This window comes from Pseudopipra pipra, chromosome 22 (assembly GCF_036250125.1).
Source record: "Pseudopipra pipra isolate bDixPip1 chromosome 22, bDixPip1.hap1, whole genome shotgun sequence".
NCBI classification, from domain to species: domain Eukaryota; kingdom Metazoa; phylum Chordata; class Aves; order Passeriformes; family Pipridae; genus Pseudopipra; species Pseudopipra pipra.
In genome coordinates this window covers 6,509,735-6,525,191 of record NC_087570.1, presented here as the reverse complement: position 1 = coordinate 6,525,191, position 15,457 = coordinate 6,509,735, and the positions used below count along the sequence as shown (strand labels likewise).

Genomic DNA, 15,457 nt, shown 5'->3' with positions numbered 1-15,457 from the left:
ACACGTTCACACTCTCATCCACACTCACCCACTCTCCCACTCACCCCTCTCACACTCTCTCACACTCATCCACTCTCCCACTCTCCCACTCACTCACACTCACCCCCCTCAGTCACCACTCTCACACTCACCCACTCTCACACTCACCCTCTCACCCACTCTCCCACTCACCACTCTCCCACTCACCCCTCTCACACTCACCCCCTCTCACACTCACACTCTCTCACACTCACACTCTCACACTCCCACGCCCCCCACTCGTGTAAACACTCCCCCCCCCCCCCGCACGTGCACACTCGCACGTGCCCCCTCTCCCACCTCTCCCCCTCCCCCCCCCCGGCGCCCCTCCCCCCCCCTCCCGCTCCGCTCCCCTCCCCCCGCCCACGTGCGGCCCCGCACGCGCCACCGCCCCCCGCGCGCCCCCTTCCCACGCCCCCCATTCACCTCCCGCTCCGAGCCCCGCCCACGCCCCCCGTAACCCCGCCCCTCGCCCCGCCCCCTCCCAACAACCGCCCAATGGGCGCCGCCGCGGCGCCGGCCCCGCCCCCCCGGGCTCTTAAGCCGCTCCAATGCCCGGGCGGCGGCCGCGCCTCCCCCCGCTCCGCTCCGCGCCCCGCGCCCCGCACGGCCCCGGCCCCGGCCCCGGCCCCGCCGCAGCGCCCGCCCGCCCGCCCCCGGCCCCGCCGCCCGGCCCCGCCATGGACACCCGGCAGCAAGGTGAGCCCCGCGCCGCTCCCCCCCCGCCCCGCCGCCCGCGTTACACAACCGCCGCCGCCCGCCCGCCGCCCCCGCGCGGCCCCCGCCGCCCCCCGCGCCGCGGGCACCGCGGGCACCGCTCGGGCTTTGTGCGGCACCCCCCCGAAAACGCTGCGGACCCCCCTCCGGAGAAACGGCCTCGGGCTCGCGGCGCCCTCGGCGGACACTTTTGGGATCCCCTTCCGCTCCCCCCCCCCCCCCCCCCCCGCTCGGTTCGGGATGCGGAACTGGGAAGGAGCGACCCAAAAAGGGCCCTTCTGGCCCCATTCCCGGCGCGGGGAAGGGACGCAAAGGCTGGGAAGGGCCGAGGTGGTTTGGGGGCGTCGAGATTGGGGGATCCCCCCCGGATACCCCCCGAACTCCCCGCAGTGTTGGGGTCCGGCCGTGGCACATCCCGCCGGCAGCTCCTGACCCACTTCCCATGAATTTATCCCCAAAATTGGGTTTATGAAATGATCCGAACCCCCCCGGCCGCTCGGCGGCTGCCGGGACCCCCCATCAGCCCTTCCCCCCAAATTAATTAATTCATAATTAATTTGGGGGGGTGTAAAGCCCGAAACGATCCCGGTGATTAATTCCAGCAGCTCATTGACATCAACTTGCCTCATCCCAACCCCCAAAACATTCCCGTCCCCCAAAATATTCCCATCTGGGAATGGTTGGGATAAATCTGACTATTTTTTTGGGGGGGGCAGAGGTGCGTAAGGAAACTAAAAATTGGCTCCGTGGCGGCACAAAGTGTAATTAACCCCCAAACCGCGATCTGATCCTAATTAAAAATGCGACGGGAACGATCCCTCTTCTTTTTTTCTTTTTTTTTTTTTCTGCTGGAAAACAACTCCGTGATTTCCCCCCGCCTCCCATCTTTGGAGCGTTAAACCCACCATTTTTAAAAAAACTTAATGGATATTTTAACGTATATTTTAATTTTTAATGATTTTTATTCCGAGCCGGCTCCCTCCCAGCGCCTGTTTTTCGGGCTGAGTGGTGGGATTGGGGTGGGAGCCGGGAACGTGCCGGCCGGCAGCGCTCTGATGGGGGCAGGAATTAAACACAAATTTGGTCTCAGATCCAAGAAATCCGACGCACTTAACTCCCGACTTCCAAATGGAGCCGGAGCCGCGTTCCCGCTGCTTTTCCAGTTCCGTAACCTCCCCGCTCGGCTGGATTTGGGTTAGAAATTATTAATTTGGGCAAAGGTAATTAATTGCTGGGATGATTTACCGAGCGCTGATGGGCGACGCTTCCAGCCAGACGGTGTTTTGCATGGAAAAAAAGGGATTTTTCATGGAAGCAGCCGGCGCTTGGGATGCCGGAGGGGGCTGGAAAGTGGGGAACAAACCCCCCCTTCCTCCTTTATATTTAATAATGGATATTATTAATCAAGGATGGGCTTTTTTTTTTTTTTTTTTTTTGCACATTCCGGGTGTTTTTTTTTCCAGCTCATTCCATGCAAAAACATCTCCCGAGCTTGTCGCAGTTGCAAAACTCGCCGGGGATCGTGTGGCCGTCCCGGATGACCTTTAAGCAGGGAACTAAATAAATAAAAAATAAGATTCCGCCGCTCCGCCACCGCTTCCCATCCCCCCCAGCGCTCTCCAGCATCCCAAATTCCCCCTAAATCGCCCCCAAATTCCCCCTAAATCGCCCCCAAATTCCCCCTAAATCGCCCACAAATTGCCCCTAAATCCCCCCAGGGCCTCTGTCCCCCCCCAAATTCTCGGTTGCAAATCCCCTCCCGTGAGTTTGCAGTGGGTTTTTCCGGGTTTTTTGGGGGGTAGGAGTTTTTCCCGAGCTGGGAGGCAGCTCCAGCGGTGTTATCCCTGTGCCCTCATTCCAGCTGGGTTATCCCTGTGCCCTCATTCCCAGCTGGTTATCCCTGTGCCCTCGTTCCCAGCAGTGTGGGGATGGGGCTGTGAGGGGCTGTTTCCCATCCCTGGATTCCCCTCTCCATCCCAGAATGACACCTTGCAGGAGCAGCCTCTGGATGCTCCTTAAATCCTCGTGGAATGTTTTTATGGGGTCATTGTAAGGTGGATTTTCCCGAAATTCCCTCCTAGGAAACCTTTTTTTTGAATATTATTTTGATTTTTTACGTAATTATTAATTTTTGTGGTTCCACAAGGCAGCAGCATCCCAAAACCCTCCATGACTGAGTGAAAAAACATTGGAATTCCCTCCTGGGACACTTTTTTTAAATATTATTTTAAGGGAGTTAATAGTTTCCTTGTTCCATAAGGCAGCAGCATCCCAAAATCTTCCATGCTGGAGTAAAAAAACACTGAGATGTCTTCCTGGGACCTTTTTTTTCCATAATATGACTAATTTGCTTTTAAAGGAATTATTAATTCCCTCGATCCCTGAGACAACTGGCATCCCAAAAACCCCCCGAAATCCTTCTGCACTGGAGTAAAAAAAGTTGAAATTCCCTTCTGGGACACCTTTAATATTATTTTAAAGGAATTATGAATTGTTCCATGAGGCAGCAGCATCCCCCAAATCCTCTATTCTGGAGTAAAAAAAAACCCCAACACTGGAATTCCCTCCTGAGCCATTTTAGAATATCAGTATATTAACATTTTAACATTATTATTATTTTGCTTTTAAAGAGATTATTCATTCCCTTGATCCATGAGGTGAGTTGTATCCTAAAAGTCCTTCCAGGCCGGGAGGATAAAATAAATGGGTTAAAAATAGAGTTGTAAAGCCCAAGGCAGCAGATTTGGGGGGCCCCCTGTGACCCCCCCCCCGGAGCCTCCTCGGAGCTTCCGCCTGGAGCCTGGGGAGGAAGCAGAAGCAGCAAAAGGGAAAACAAACCACACAAATTTAATCAAATTCCAGCTTTCCTATAAAACAGAGGAGTTATCAGGGATAAACCCGGGAGTTTTGGCTCTACCCAGCCTAAACAAGTTGATTTTATGGAAATAAGAGGAGAAATTTGTCCCAAAATTCCCCCTAAAGCCTCTTTTTTTTTCTGCAAGGAGTTAAAACCTCCTGCCCTCGGCCCCACGTGGGGTTTGGCAGGAGCTGCCCGGGCAAAGCTGCCCTTAAAAAATCGACTTTTCCATTTATTTAATTATTTTTTTCTCCCCCCCCAGACTTGCCTTTAATGGCAAAGTTCAAACCGAAAGGCTCCGGGATAGGAGCGTGTTTGGAATGGGAAGGAGCGGGAGGAGCTGACTCACCGTGACCCTACTCAGGAAGAGCCTCCAAAAAAGCAATTTTCCTGCCAGTTTTCCCCTTTCACCTTTTCCAACTGCTGGAATTTCAGCCCAACACAGGGTTTTGGGCTGAGATTTTACCCAAAAATCCGATTTTTTTTTTGGGGGGGGGCGGCCATAAAAAAATTCTCTTTTTTCCTGAGTTAAAACGGAATAGTGATTTAATTTGGTTTTTGTTTTTTGTTTTTGAGTAGTGGCTGCCGTGGGAGCTCCGAGGGGTTGTTACCTCTCACCTTCCTGGAGCAAAGTTCATCCCAGCCGTGCATCCCCATCCCTGGAGCTCCGGGACTCACCCCTGGGCTCACCTACCTGTGCTCACCTCTCCAGAGCCTTCCTTTAGCCGGGAAAAGGCCAAAATCAGCCCCCCAGAAAGCTCGGGGTGATCCCTAAAAAGCAAAGGAAAATCACCCAAACAGCCCTCACCACAAAAATTCCCCCCAAAATCCCCCAAATCCCTCGTTTTTTAACAACATTTATCCGAGCATGAGGTCGGCGTTCCTGGTGTTGCCCATCCTGGGTTTTCGGGGGATGGATGAGCTCAGAAGTGGAATTTTGGGTTTTTTGGGGAGCTTTTTCCCGTGTTTTTTTTTTTTTTTTTGGGAATGCCACCAACTTCCCAGCCCGTTTCTGGCCTCCCAAACGCAGCGTTTTCTGCTGGGGGATGGATTTATTCCAGAGCCCTGACCAAACCCAAGTGCCAAAACCTCCCTGATTAGTTGTGTTGGGGCCAAGCCTAATTAATGAGCTTCATTAACGGGCCTGGCTCCATTCCCTCTGCTTTTTCCCCGGGAACTTTCCCGTGGTGGCCGGAGCGGCGAGGTCAGGGAGCAGCGTTAATTCCATTATTTACTTAAAAAAAAAAAAAAAAGAGAGGAAAACGGGTCTTAAATATTCAAAAATATCCTTTTTCTTGGGGGGTTAGAGTCGCCCCTCCTGGTTCAGGTGGGACCTGAGGCATGAATCCCTTGGGAATATTAATCCAAGAGGCCACAGGAGCATCCTCGGGGCAATGCCTTGGTCCCCCGAGGAAAACCTCCCTCCCCCCTCCCCAACCCCTCAAATTAAGGGGCTTATGAATTTCACGTGGCTCATCCCAAAGCTGATTAAGTGGGAATGTCGGATCCTGGTTCTAGCGCTGGGAAAATCTCCTGCCCGGGATAATTGGGCCGTTAACAAAGGTGGCCCGAGCGCTGCCCTGCCCTGACCCCGCTCCCCAACAAGGCTCCGATTGTTGCTCGGGCAGGAGCAGAGGAGGCTCGGGAGGGCTCTGCCAACTAACCGGGATTTCGCTCGGCGTCTCCTAATTAGGATCCCATGGAAAAACCTTCGTTAGCGGCACCTGGAGCATCCCCAGGGTGGGAGAATGTGGAGGCCCCAAAAAGCAGCCGGAGCTGGAGCGGTGCCAAGGGTCACGTGGGGGCTCCGAGGGGACCCTGCGAGCCCAGATAACGCCTCCCGCCCGCTCCGGAGCCGAAATTCCCGGAAACCCCAAAACTGGGTCCTTTCCAACCTCCCCAAAATGATATTTTTTGAAATTATTCTATTCCCCCCCCCCCCCCAAGCGCCTTGAAAAAAAGTGAGTTTTGTCTTTTCTCCGGGATATTTTGTGCTCGCCGCCTTCCCGGCGGCATCCCACATTCCCACTCCCTGGGAATGCTCTGGTGGGGGGGAAGGATCCCAGATTTACCCCCTGTTCCCTGTTTTCCCGCAGATGACGGCCCGCCTGATGCTGGCCGTGGGAGGAGCAGTGCTGGGCTCCCTCCAGTTCGGCTACAACACCGGCGTCATCAACGCCCCGCAGAAGGTGAGCGCTCCCAGATTGTCTCCAGCGGGAAATTCCAGCCCTTCCATCTCAAAATTCCACCCCCCCCCCCCCCCCCGCCATGTCCGAGAACAAACCGGGATCTGCTGCCAGCCCGGCTAAAATAGTACATCTCACTAGGCAGCTTATGGCTCTGATGGGATTTGTGAGGGAGCTGCTCTGCTCCGGCCTTTCCCGCCAGAGTCGCTTTCCTCCCTGCCCGGCATTTTTGTTGGGAAGAATCCCCGGAGCGCCGCAGGATGCGCTCCGGGTGCAGCCGGTGGAACTTTTCACCTCGGCCCCCAGCGAATGTCTGGGAGTTAATTAGGGTTTGGGTGCCTGCTCTGATGGGATCCCGGAGTTCTGCATCCCAGGAGGAGAGAGGGTTGGCTGGGAAGCACTGGGAGGGTGTTGGCTCCTCCCCGATGTACCACTGGTAGATCCATGGAACACATGGGCTTTTCCCAGATTTGGTGGCTCTCTGAGGTGTTAAAGGCTTGGGAAGGTTAGCTCGGGATTCCCGTGTGGCGCTCGTGGCGTTCCCTGGCGCGGCCCCTGTGCTGGGATGAGCTGTGGAGGGACAACCCGGTGGGAGCGGAGCTGTCCCCAGGCAACACCATCCCAAAGCACTGAGCCCCTGGAGGCAGAGTTTGATCCCATCCCAGGAATGTGGCCTCAAGCACTGAAAAAACTCCTGGTGGGAGAGAAGACCCTGTGGAAAAACTGCCCAGACCCCACCAGTGGGGGAAGAGGAAAAAAGCTGGGAATTTATTCAAGGTGTCGCGTTACATGATATGGGATCCTGGGATTCCACGTGGCTGTGGAGCCCATCCAGCACCCACAGCTTGGAGGCATCGTCCTGCGGAGATATCCCGATCCCTGCTCGCCTTCCTCCGGATCCATCCGACCTGGTAACGCCCCTCCTGGGATGGTGCCGACCACCCTCCTCCAGAGTCAGGCAGCGGGAGCAGAGCTGGAGCCCTCAGAGCTGGGAAATCCCTGGAATCGTGTTGAGCAGCTGCTCCCTGGCCTGTGCCCTGGTTTTCCCGAGCTCTGGCCCCACGGGAAGCAGGAATGCTGTGTGATCACACCCTGCTCGGAGCCACATCCCAGGAGAAGCGTCGTCTCCCTGTGCTGAAGGATTTCTCTCCGTCCTTTCCCAGCCTGCAGCTCCGGGGGACATGGGCAGGGATCATGGAAAGTGGGAGCTTCCCTTGGGACTGAGCTCTGGAGCCTGCAGCCCTCAGCCAAGCCAGACCCCCCTGATGGGGGTTGCTTCAGTTTTCCTCCTGATTTTTGGGATGAATCCCTTGGTTTTGGGCTGGGATTCAACCTGTGTTAGGGAAGGATTTGGGATGCTCTGTGTGGGGGCACGAGGAGAGGCAGGATGAGGGTTTTCCTGGAAGCAGGATGTGCTGGATGTGGGGCCATCCCACATTAAGGATCCCCATTAAGGATAGGGATGCAGTGGGATGCAGGATTGGGATGGGAACACATCAGGATGCAGGATTGGGATGCATTGGAATGGGGATGGGGATGCATTGGGATAAACTGGGGCACAGGATTGGGGTTGGGATGCAGGATGGGGATGCATTGGGATAAATTGGGATACAGGTTTGGGGTTGGGATGCAGGTTAGGGATGCATTGAAGTGCAGGATTGGGATGCATTGGGATAAACTGGGACAGAAGATTGGGGATGGGATGCAGGATGGGGATGCATTAGGATAAATTGGGACACAGGACTGAGGTTGGGATGCAGGATGGGGTTGCATGGGGAGGTGTAGGATTGGAATGGGAATGCATCAGGATGTGTAGAGAGGTATTGGGGCACAGGATTGGGATGCACTGGGATGAACTGGGGTGCAGGACTGGGGTTGGGATGTAGGATGGGGTGGCACTGGGCTAAACTGGGGTGAAGGATTGGTGTTGGGATGCATCAGGGCTGGCATGGGAATGAACAGGGACTCAGCCTTGGGATGCTCTGGGATACGTTGGGGCACAGGATTGTGATTCCTGGGGTTGGGATTCCTTGAGGAGCAGGCTGGGGATGAATCCAGTGCTCTGCAGGGAGGAGGGAGAAGCGAAAAACCCTCCCAGTTTTGGGGAAGCCAAATTATTTTTTTTACCCTTCTCCCTTTAAACTCATTTTTCTTCTGCTCTCCCCCAGAAAAGCTGAGCTCTTCCATGCATCTCATTTTTCAGGAGGAAGAGGCAGGAGGGGGTGTCCAGGTGTTGTTTTCAGAGACCCCCCCTGGCCCCCACCAAGAGCCTGAGCCAGCCCAGGCCTCTCCAATAATCCTCTCAGTTACTTATTTTGGGAATGTTGGGAAAAGGGAAAGAAGCATCCAAACCTCCAGGTGAAGCTGGAGGGAAAGAAATCTCATGATCACGGGAATTCTCCTGGTTTGGGTGCTTTGGAAAAGGAACAGCTTCAAAAAATAGTGATATTATTGTGATTTTTAGCCCACCTGATGTCCAGCAGAGCAGGGAATCTCCGCTCCTTCCAGCTGGGCTTGGTGGGGTGTGTTATGGAGCCCTTTGATGAGGTGATTTGGGATCTGGGTGACCCTTAAATCCTGGAATTCCAGAAGGATTTGGGTTGGAAGGGCCCTTGAAAGGGTCATTTAGGCCAAGCCTTCACCACGGGCAGGAATTTATGGAAGCTGTTGGTGGTGGGGCAGCTTTAAAAAGAGATTAAAAAAAGATACAAAGTATATATGAAAATATGCAGAGTAGGTTTAAAAGATACAAAGTATATATATATCTGAAATAACAAAGCATATATATGAAATAACAAAGTATATAAAATAGCAAAGTATATAAAATAGCAAAGTATATCTAAAATAGCAATATATATATATAAAATATAGAGTATATATGAAGTAACAAAATATATATAAAATATACAAACTGTGTAAAAAATAACAGTATGAAAATAACAGTGTCTAAAATAACAAAATATGTATGAAATTTACAAAAAACGCATGATATATACAAAAATATATAAAATATGCAAAATAGATATAAAATATGCAAAATAGATATAAAATATACAACAGATGTGAAATATACAACAGATATAAAATAGCCAAAATAGATATAAAGTAGACAAAATGTATGAAGTAGACAAAACATGTATAAAATACACAAGATATATATAAAATACACAAGATATATATAAAATGTATATAAAAAGATGTAAGAAATATAAGCAGGGTATTCTGTGAGGGTGGTATTTCAAACCAAACGTGTTTGGTCTCAGCGTTGCAGTGCTCCAGAATCATGGAACGAATGGCATGTTATGGGATTACTGTGGGGGAAGAAAACCCCCTGGGACCCCAATTCCAGGAGTGTCCAAGGGGCTGGGAACTTCTCAGGCCCTGCTGCTGTGTTCCTGCCCTTCCTCCTGCTCTCCCAGTGCCGGCTCATCCTCCGCGGTGCCCCGGGGAGCGGCGTGACCTGCCCGTGCCCGGCGAGGCGGCAGCGGGGTTTTGGCAGCGCCGAGCGTGTCCCTCCCCGGGCAGGGCGAGCCCAGAACCCGTCCGGCTGCATTTCCCTCACGCATCCCAGCAGGTCCCTCCCTGGGGCTGGAGCCGAGCCCCGGCGGCTCCCGCTGACGCATCGTCTTGTGAGCTGAGGTGGCCGAGCCCTCGTGGCTCTGCCGGCGGCACGGGTGGGTTTAACCCGGGCCTTGGTTTCTCCCGGCGTTCTCCAGGTGATTGAGGATTTCTACAACCGCACGTGGCTGTACCGATACGAGGAGCCCATCAGCCCCGCCACCCTCACCACGCTCTGGTCCCTCTCCGTCGCCATCTTCTCCGTCGGGGGCATGATCGGCTCCTTCTCCGTGGGGCTCTTCGTCAATCGCTTTGGGAGGTGAGCACAGAGCCTGGAGGGGCCCTGGAGGGTCCGTGGTGGGTCCGTGGAGGATCCGTGGTGGATCTCTGGTGGGTCCATGGTGGGTCCATGGTGGGCCTGTGTTGGGTCCCTGGGGAAACTGTGGTGGATCCACGGTGGATTCATGGTGGTCTGTGGTAGGTCCATGGTGGGTCTGTGGTAGGTCCATGGTGGGTCTGTGGTAGGTCCATGGTGGGTCTGTGGTAGGTCCATGATGGGTCTGTGGTAGGTCCATGGTGGGTCCGTGGTAGGTCCATGGTGGGTCCGTGGTGGATCTCTGGTGGGTCCATGGTGGATCCGTGTTGGGTCCCTGGTGGATCCACGTGGTGGATCCACGGTGGATTCATGGTGGGTCTGTGGTGGGTCCCTGGGGGATCCGTGGTGGATCCATGGTGGACCTCAACGAGGGGGTTGTGCAGCCTCACCCCATGCTGGCATCCCACTAGGGTGGGTTTGGGCACCTCCCTCCTGCCCAGGGCTGATGTTGGGGTTCTCCCGGTGTTCCTCATGGTCCTTTTCCCATCCCTTCCCAGACGCAACTCCATGCTGATGTCCAACATCCTGGCCTTCGTGTCGGCCGTGCTCATGGGCTTCTCCAAAATGGCTTTCTCCTTCGAGATGCTCATCCTCGGCCGCTTCATCATTGGCCTCTACTCCGGCCTCACCACCGGTTTTGTGCCCATGTACGTGGGTGAGGTGTCCCCCACTGCGCTCCGGGGGGCCCTGGGGACCTTCCACCAGCTGGGCATTGTCCTGGGCATCCTCATTGCTCAGGTGAGTGATGGAGAACTTTTTAAGGGGGGTGTTTCACCTGTTTTTAGCACTGGTGCTCGAAAGGTCTGCAGGGACGAGGTACTGTAGGTCTGCATGGCCCTCCAGGTGGGGCTGGGGTGGGATGGTTGGAGCTGGAACTCAGCAGGAGCAGGGTTGGGATGGTTGGAGCTGGAGCTCAGCAGGAGCAGGGTTGGGATGGTTGGAGCTGGAGCTCAGCAGGAGCAGGGTTGGGATGGTTGGAGCTGGAGCTCAGCAGGAGCAGGGTTGGGATGGTTGGAGCTGGAGCTCAGCAGGAACAGGGTTGGAATGGTTGGAGCTGGAGCTCAGCAGGAGCAGGGTTGGGATGGTTGGAGCTGGAGCTCAGCAGGAGCAGGGTTGGGATGGCTGGAGCTGGAGCTCAGCAGGAGCAGAGCGGGGTGGTTGGAGCTCAGCAGGAGCAGAGCGGGGTGGTTGGAGCTCAGCGGGAGCAGGGATGCTGTGGGGTCTGAAGGTTTGGGATGGGCAGCACCAGGATATGACGTCTGTTGGCTGCCTGGAAGCAGCACAGCAGCTGTGTCCCCACAGTGGGTGTCCCAGCACCCATGGGCAGCACAGTTGGGTCTAGCCAGGACTTTTCCAGCTGGGAAAGGGTGGCTGAACCCCTCCCATCGTCCTCAGGTGTTCGGTTTGGACCTGATCATGGGAAATGACTCGCTGTGGCCTCTGCTGCTGGGCTTCATCTTCGTGCCTGCCCTGCTGCAGTGCATCATCCTGCCCTTCGCCCCCGAGAGCCCCCGGTTCCTCCTCATCAACCGCAACGAGGAGAACAAGGCCAAGAGTGGTGAGTGACCCCTCCCCGAGCCTGTTCCCCAGCACTGGAGGGTCCTTGGCTGCTCCTCACCCCCCCCGTCCCCCCCTTAGTGCTCAAGAAGCTGCGGGGCACGACGGACGTGAGCAGTGACCTGCAGGAGATGAAGGAGGAGAGCCGGCAGATGATGAGGGAGAAGAAGGTGACCATCATGGAGCTGTTCCGCTCGCCCATGTACCGCCAGCCCATCCTCATCGCCATCGTCCTGCAGCTCTCCCAGCAGCTCTCGGGCATCAATGCGGTGAGTCTCGGGGTCGCAGGCTCGGGATCACAGCATATTCCAAGTTGGAAGGGACCCACAAGGATCATGGAGTCCAGCTCTTAAGTGAACGGCCCACACGGGCGTCAAACCCACAACCTGAGCTCACTGAGGGTCAGGTCGTTTCACCCACAACCTGGGTTGTGTTGGCTCCAAGACCTGACTCGAGGTGCTTCCCTGCCCTTTTTAGGTTTTCTACTACTCCACCAGCATCTTTGAGAAGTCAGGGGTGGAGCAGCCTGTCTATGCCACCATCGGCTCCGGCGTGGTGAACACGGCCTTCACGGTGGTTTCGGTGAGTGTTGGCCCCCTGAGGTCTTACTGGAGGGAGTGGGGGCCTTTCCTGCTGGCTGGGGAGGTGCTGATGATGTGTCTCCATCCCCCAGCTGTTCGTGGTGGAGCGGGCCGGGCGCAGGACCCTGCACCTCATCGGCCTGGCGGGCATGGCAGGGTGTGCTGTGCTCATGACCATCGCCCTCACGCTGCTGGTGAGTGCTGGGTGCTGAGGGGACGGGTGGGCTGGGAGGGAGAGGAAGGACTTATCTTCCTTAGGGTGATGGCTGAGGTCCCAGAATTCCCATCTCCTGCTGGGAGAGGCCTGGTGGCTCCTCTGCCAGCACTGGATTGCTGCTGTCTCACACTTCAGGTGCTTCGTGCCCCTTCTCCACACTGACCTTCTCCCTCTCCCTTGCCCAGGACCAAATGCCCTGGATGTCCTACCTCAGCATTGTGGCCATCTTCGGGTTCGTGGCCTTCTTTGAGATCGGTCCTGGCCCCATCCCGTGGTTCATCGTGGCCGAGCTGTTCAGCCAAGGGCCCCGTCCCGCGGCCTTCGCAGTGGCCGGGCTGTCCAACTGGACCTCCAACTTCATCGTGGGGATGGGCTTCCAGTACATCGCGGTAATCACGGGGGGACCGCGGGGGGAACGGGGACACGGCAATCCAGGGGTCTGGAGGGACTCAGGTGTCCCCAGGGGGTCCCAGGAATTCGGGGGAGTCGCAGTCCTGCACACCTAGACTGGGTTGGGTCTGGATGGTCCCAGATCCCGGTTCTGGATCAGGGATGGAGGTGGTGTCTGGCTGGATCCTGATCATGGGTCCTGGTGGTGGATCCCTGTGCCAGACTCAAGTGCGGGATCCCACTACTGGATCCTGCTGCCAAATCCAGGTGCTGGGTCCGGCTGCTGGATCCCAGGGCCAGATTTCGATGTTGGATCCTGGTGTCAGATCCCGGTGCTGGATCCCAGTGTTGGATCTCAGAGCCATGTCCTTGAGCCCTAAAACCTGGGCTGAGGTGGTTTGGTTGGGGAGATTCCCTGGGGAGAGGGATGGGGCTGGGACCTGGGGAAGGAGCAGGGATTGGACTCCATGATCTTGATGGATCATCCCAACTTGAGATGTTCCATGAAAGCAGGGCCTGGGTGGTCAGGGTGGTCACCAGCTGGTTCTTCAGCTGTGGTCCATCCCTCTGGTGAGTCCAGAGTGGGGAACGGAGCTGGGGAAGGGTCTGGAACACTAGGAATGTTTGAGGGAGCTGGGGGGGCTCAGCCTGGAGAAAAGGAGGCTCAGGGGGGACCTTCTGGCTCTGCAACTCCCTGACAGGAGGGGGGAGCTGGAGGGGGTCAGGCTCTGCTTCCAGGGAACAAGGGACAGGACAAGAGGAAACGGCCTCAAGCTGTGCCAGGGGAGCGTCAGGTTGGATGAGAAAATTCCTTCCTGGAAAGGGTGGTCAGGCACTGGCACAGCTGCCCAGGGCAGTGGTGGAGTCCCCATCCCTGGAGGTGTTCAGTGGCCGTGTGGATGTGGCACTTGGGGCCACAGTTTGGTGACATCCCTGGCACTGCTGGGTTGATGGTTGGACTCAATGATCCCGGAGGACTTTTCCAACCTGAAGGAATTCCACAATCCCGCAATCTCCAGCTGCCCGCTCACCCTTTTTCCCCTCCTCTTCCTCCCCAGCAACTCTGCGGCTCCTACGTCTTCATCATCTTCACGGTGCTGCTCGTGCTCTTCTTCATCTTCACCTACTTCAAGGTGCCGGAGACGAAGGGCCGGACCTTCGACGAGATCGCCTCGGGCTTCCGGCAGGGCGGGGGCGGCCAGAGCGACAAGACCCCGGACGAGTTCCACAGCCTGGGCGCCGACTCGCAGGTGTAACCGCTGGGGTGGCCGCGGGTGGCACCTCGGGTGGCACCGCTGGCACCTCCGCCCTCACCCGGGGGGGCTTTTTTTTTAAACACTTTGTACAGAACAGACCCCAGGCAGGAGGGATTGTGTGTGTGTGTGTGTGGGGGGTCCCCACCCTGGTGTGCAAACGCCCCTTCCCAGCCTCCCCTGCTGGTTTTACTGGGGACAGACTGAGCTGTTTTATTATTATTTTTTGTTTTGTTTTTTTGTTGTTTTTCCTGGCTAGGAACGGATTTTATTTTTATTCCGTAGCTGGTCTCAACGTCCAGGATTTCAAAGCCCCCATAGGGGTTTTCCAAACCCACCCCACTCGGCCTCCACCAGCAGGAGGAAGGCGATTCCCTCTTTTTTTTATTTTTAATTAACGACGCGATTTTAGGTTATTTAACGACGACAAAAAAAAAAATCACGTAGAGAGGAAGTTTTTAAAGCCGGAAACTTTTAATTTTTAACGTTCTAACCATAGAGAGGTTAAAAAAAAAACCAAACCCACGCCTAAATCGACTAAACTAAACCCAAGGATTATTTTTAAAAAAAACCCAAAAAAACCACCACAAAGACCCAGAACAGACCATCAGGAAAACGAGTTATTTTTATTTTGTCTCAAGTCTCCTTGATTTCAAGCCCCCGCGGTGGGTTCGTGGACGGGGACCTCCCGCCCCGGGGCAGCGCGGAGGACGGAGCCGTCCCGCATGGATCCGTTGGAAAAGGTCAAGCCCAAGAGTCACAAAAGGCTCCTCTGCTCCTCCTGAATTCCAGCTGGGATGGGGAGGGGAAACGGGAGAGGAGGGGAGGGGGGGAAATGTGTCCTTGTTGAATTTTTTTGGGGTTAATCTTGGCAATATTTGCCCGACAGTGAAGCACCAGCGGCGACAACATCCCACCATCCCCCCTCCACCACCACCCCCATCCCGGGACTCACCAAATTCCAGCACCGCATGGATTCAGCCGTGTCCTGCTCTGTGTATAGACTGGAAGATATTTATATTATATATATTTTTGTTCAATGGTTGTTAATAGTAGAATTTTAAGTTATAGTGTTTCTGATTTGACAAGCCAAGTACTGTAAATATTCTCGTATATTCACACTGTATAATGTATACAAAAGGTACAGAAAAAGGTTATAGTTTCTATAGCAACTAAGAGGAAAAAAAAAAAAAAAGCTTGTACATGGTTAGGATGACTTTTTTTTTGTATAGTTCTGCACTGTAGTTGTACCTATTGCACTGAATTTCAGGCTGTAGTATATTAAACAAAAAAAACTAAACAAAAACAAAACCACACTGAGAAATACTGTCCTTTTCAAACAAAATTGAAAACACACACAGAAAAAGAAAAAGAGCATTTCCCTGAGTGCAGCTGGTGTGGGAGAGCTCCTGGCACATTCCCAAAGCCACAGAGAAGGTTTTTTGGTGTTTTGTTTGTTTTTCTTTTTTTTTTTTTAATAGTATCTTTTTTTTTTCTTTTTTTTTAATTTATTTGCCTGGTTTGGAAGTGATGACACTTGACCACATCTGGAGAAAAATAAAGGTTGGGGTTTGAGGGGGGTGGGGGGAGAAATAAAAGTCTATAAAACCCCACCCCTTGCTCAGCTGGTCCCGACAAGGAGCCCTCCATGTAGGAGTGTGGGTTTTTTTAAACAAATCCCTACAGTGAAGTGCCAAGAGGAAGGTGTGTGGTGTGAACAATAAAGGAGAATGTTTGCAGCGACCCA

The 15,457-nt window shown here is 54.5% G+C and overlaps 1 protein-coding gene across 2 annotated transcripts; it reads left to right on the top strand.

The window, feature by feature from the left end:
• Nucleotides 1–5,688: 5,688 nt before the first annotated feature.
• Nucleotides 5,689–15,457, top strand: SLC2A1 (solute carrier family 2 member 1). Of its 2 annotated transcripts, XM_064678730.1 has the most exons (10): nucleotides 5,689–5,781; nucleotides 9,495–9,655; nucleotides 10,210–10,450; nucleotides 11,108–11,270; nucleotides 11,351–11,538; nucleotides 11,747–11,851; nucleotides 11,943–12,044; nucleotides 12,253–12,456; nucleotides 13,516–13,707; nucleotides 14,600–15,457. In XM_064678730.1, the coding sequence occupies exons 1-10, from the start codon at nucleotides 5,689–5,691 to the stop codon at nucleotides 14,600–14,602; spliced, it is 1,452 nt and encodes a 483-aa protein (XP_064534800.1). In that variant the 3' UTR covers nucleotides 14,603–15,457. The 2 variants fall into 2 exon arrangements, with proteins under 2 accessions (XP_064534800.1, XP_064534799.1); XM_064678729.1 differs by having other exon boundaries at nucleotides 13,516–15,457.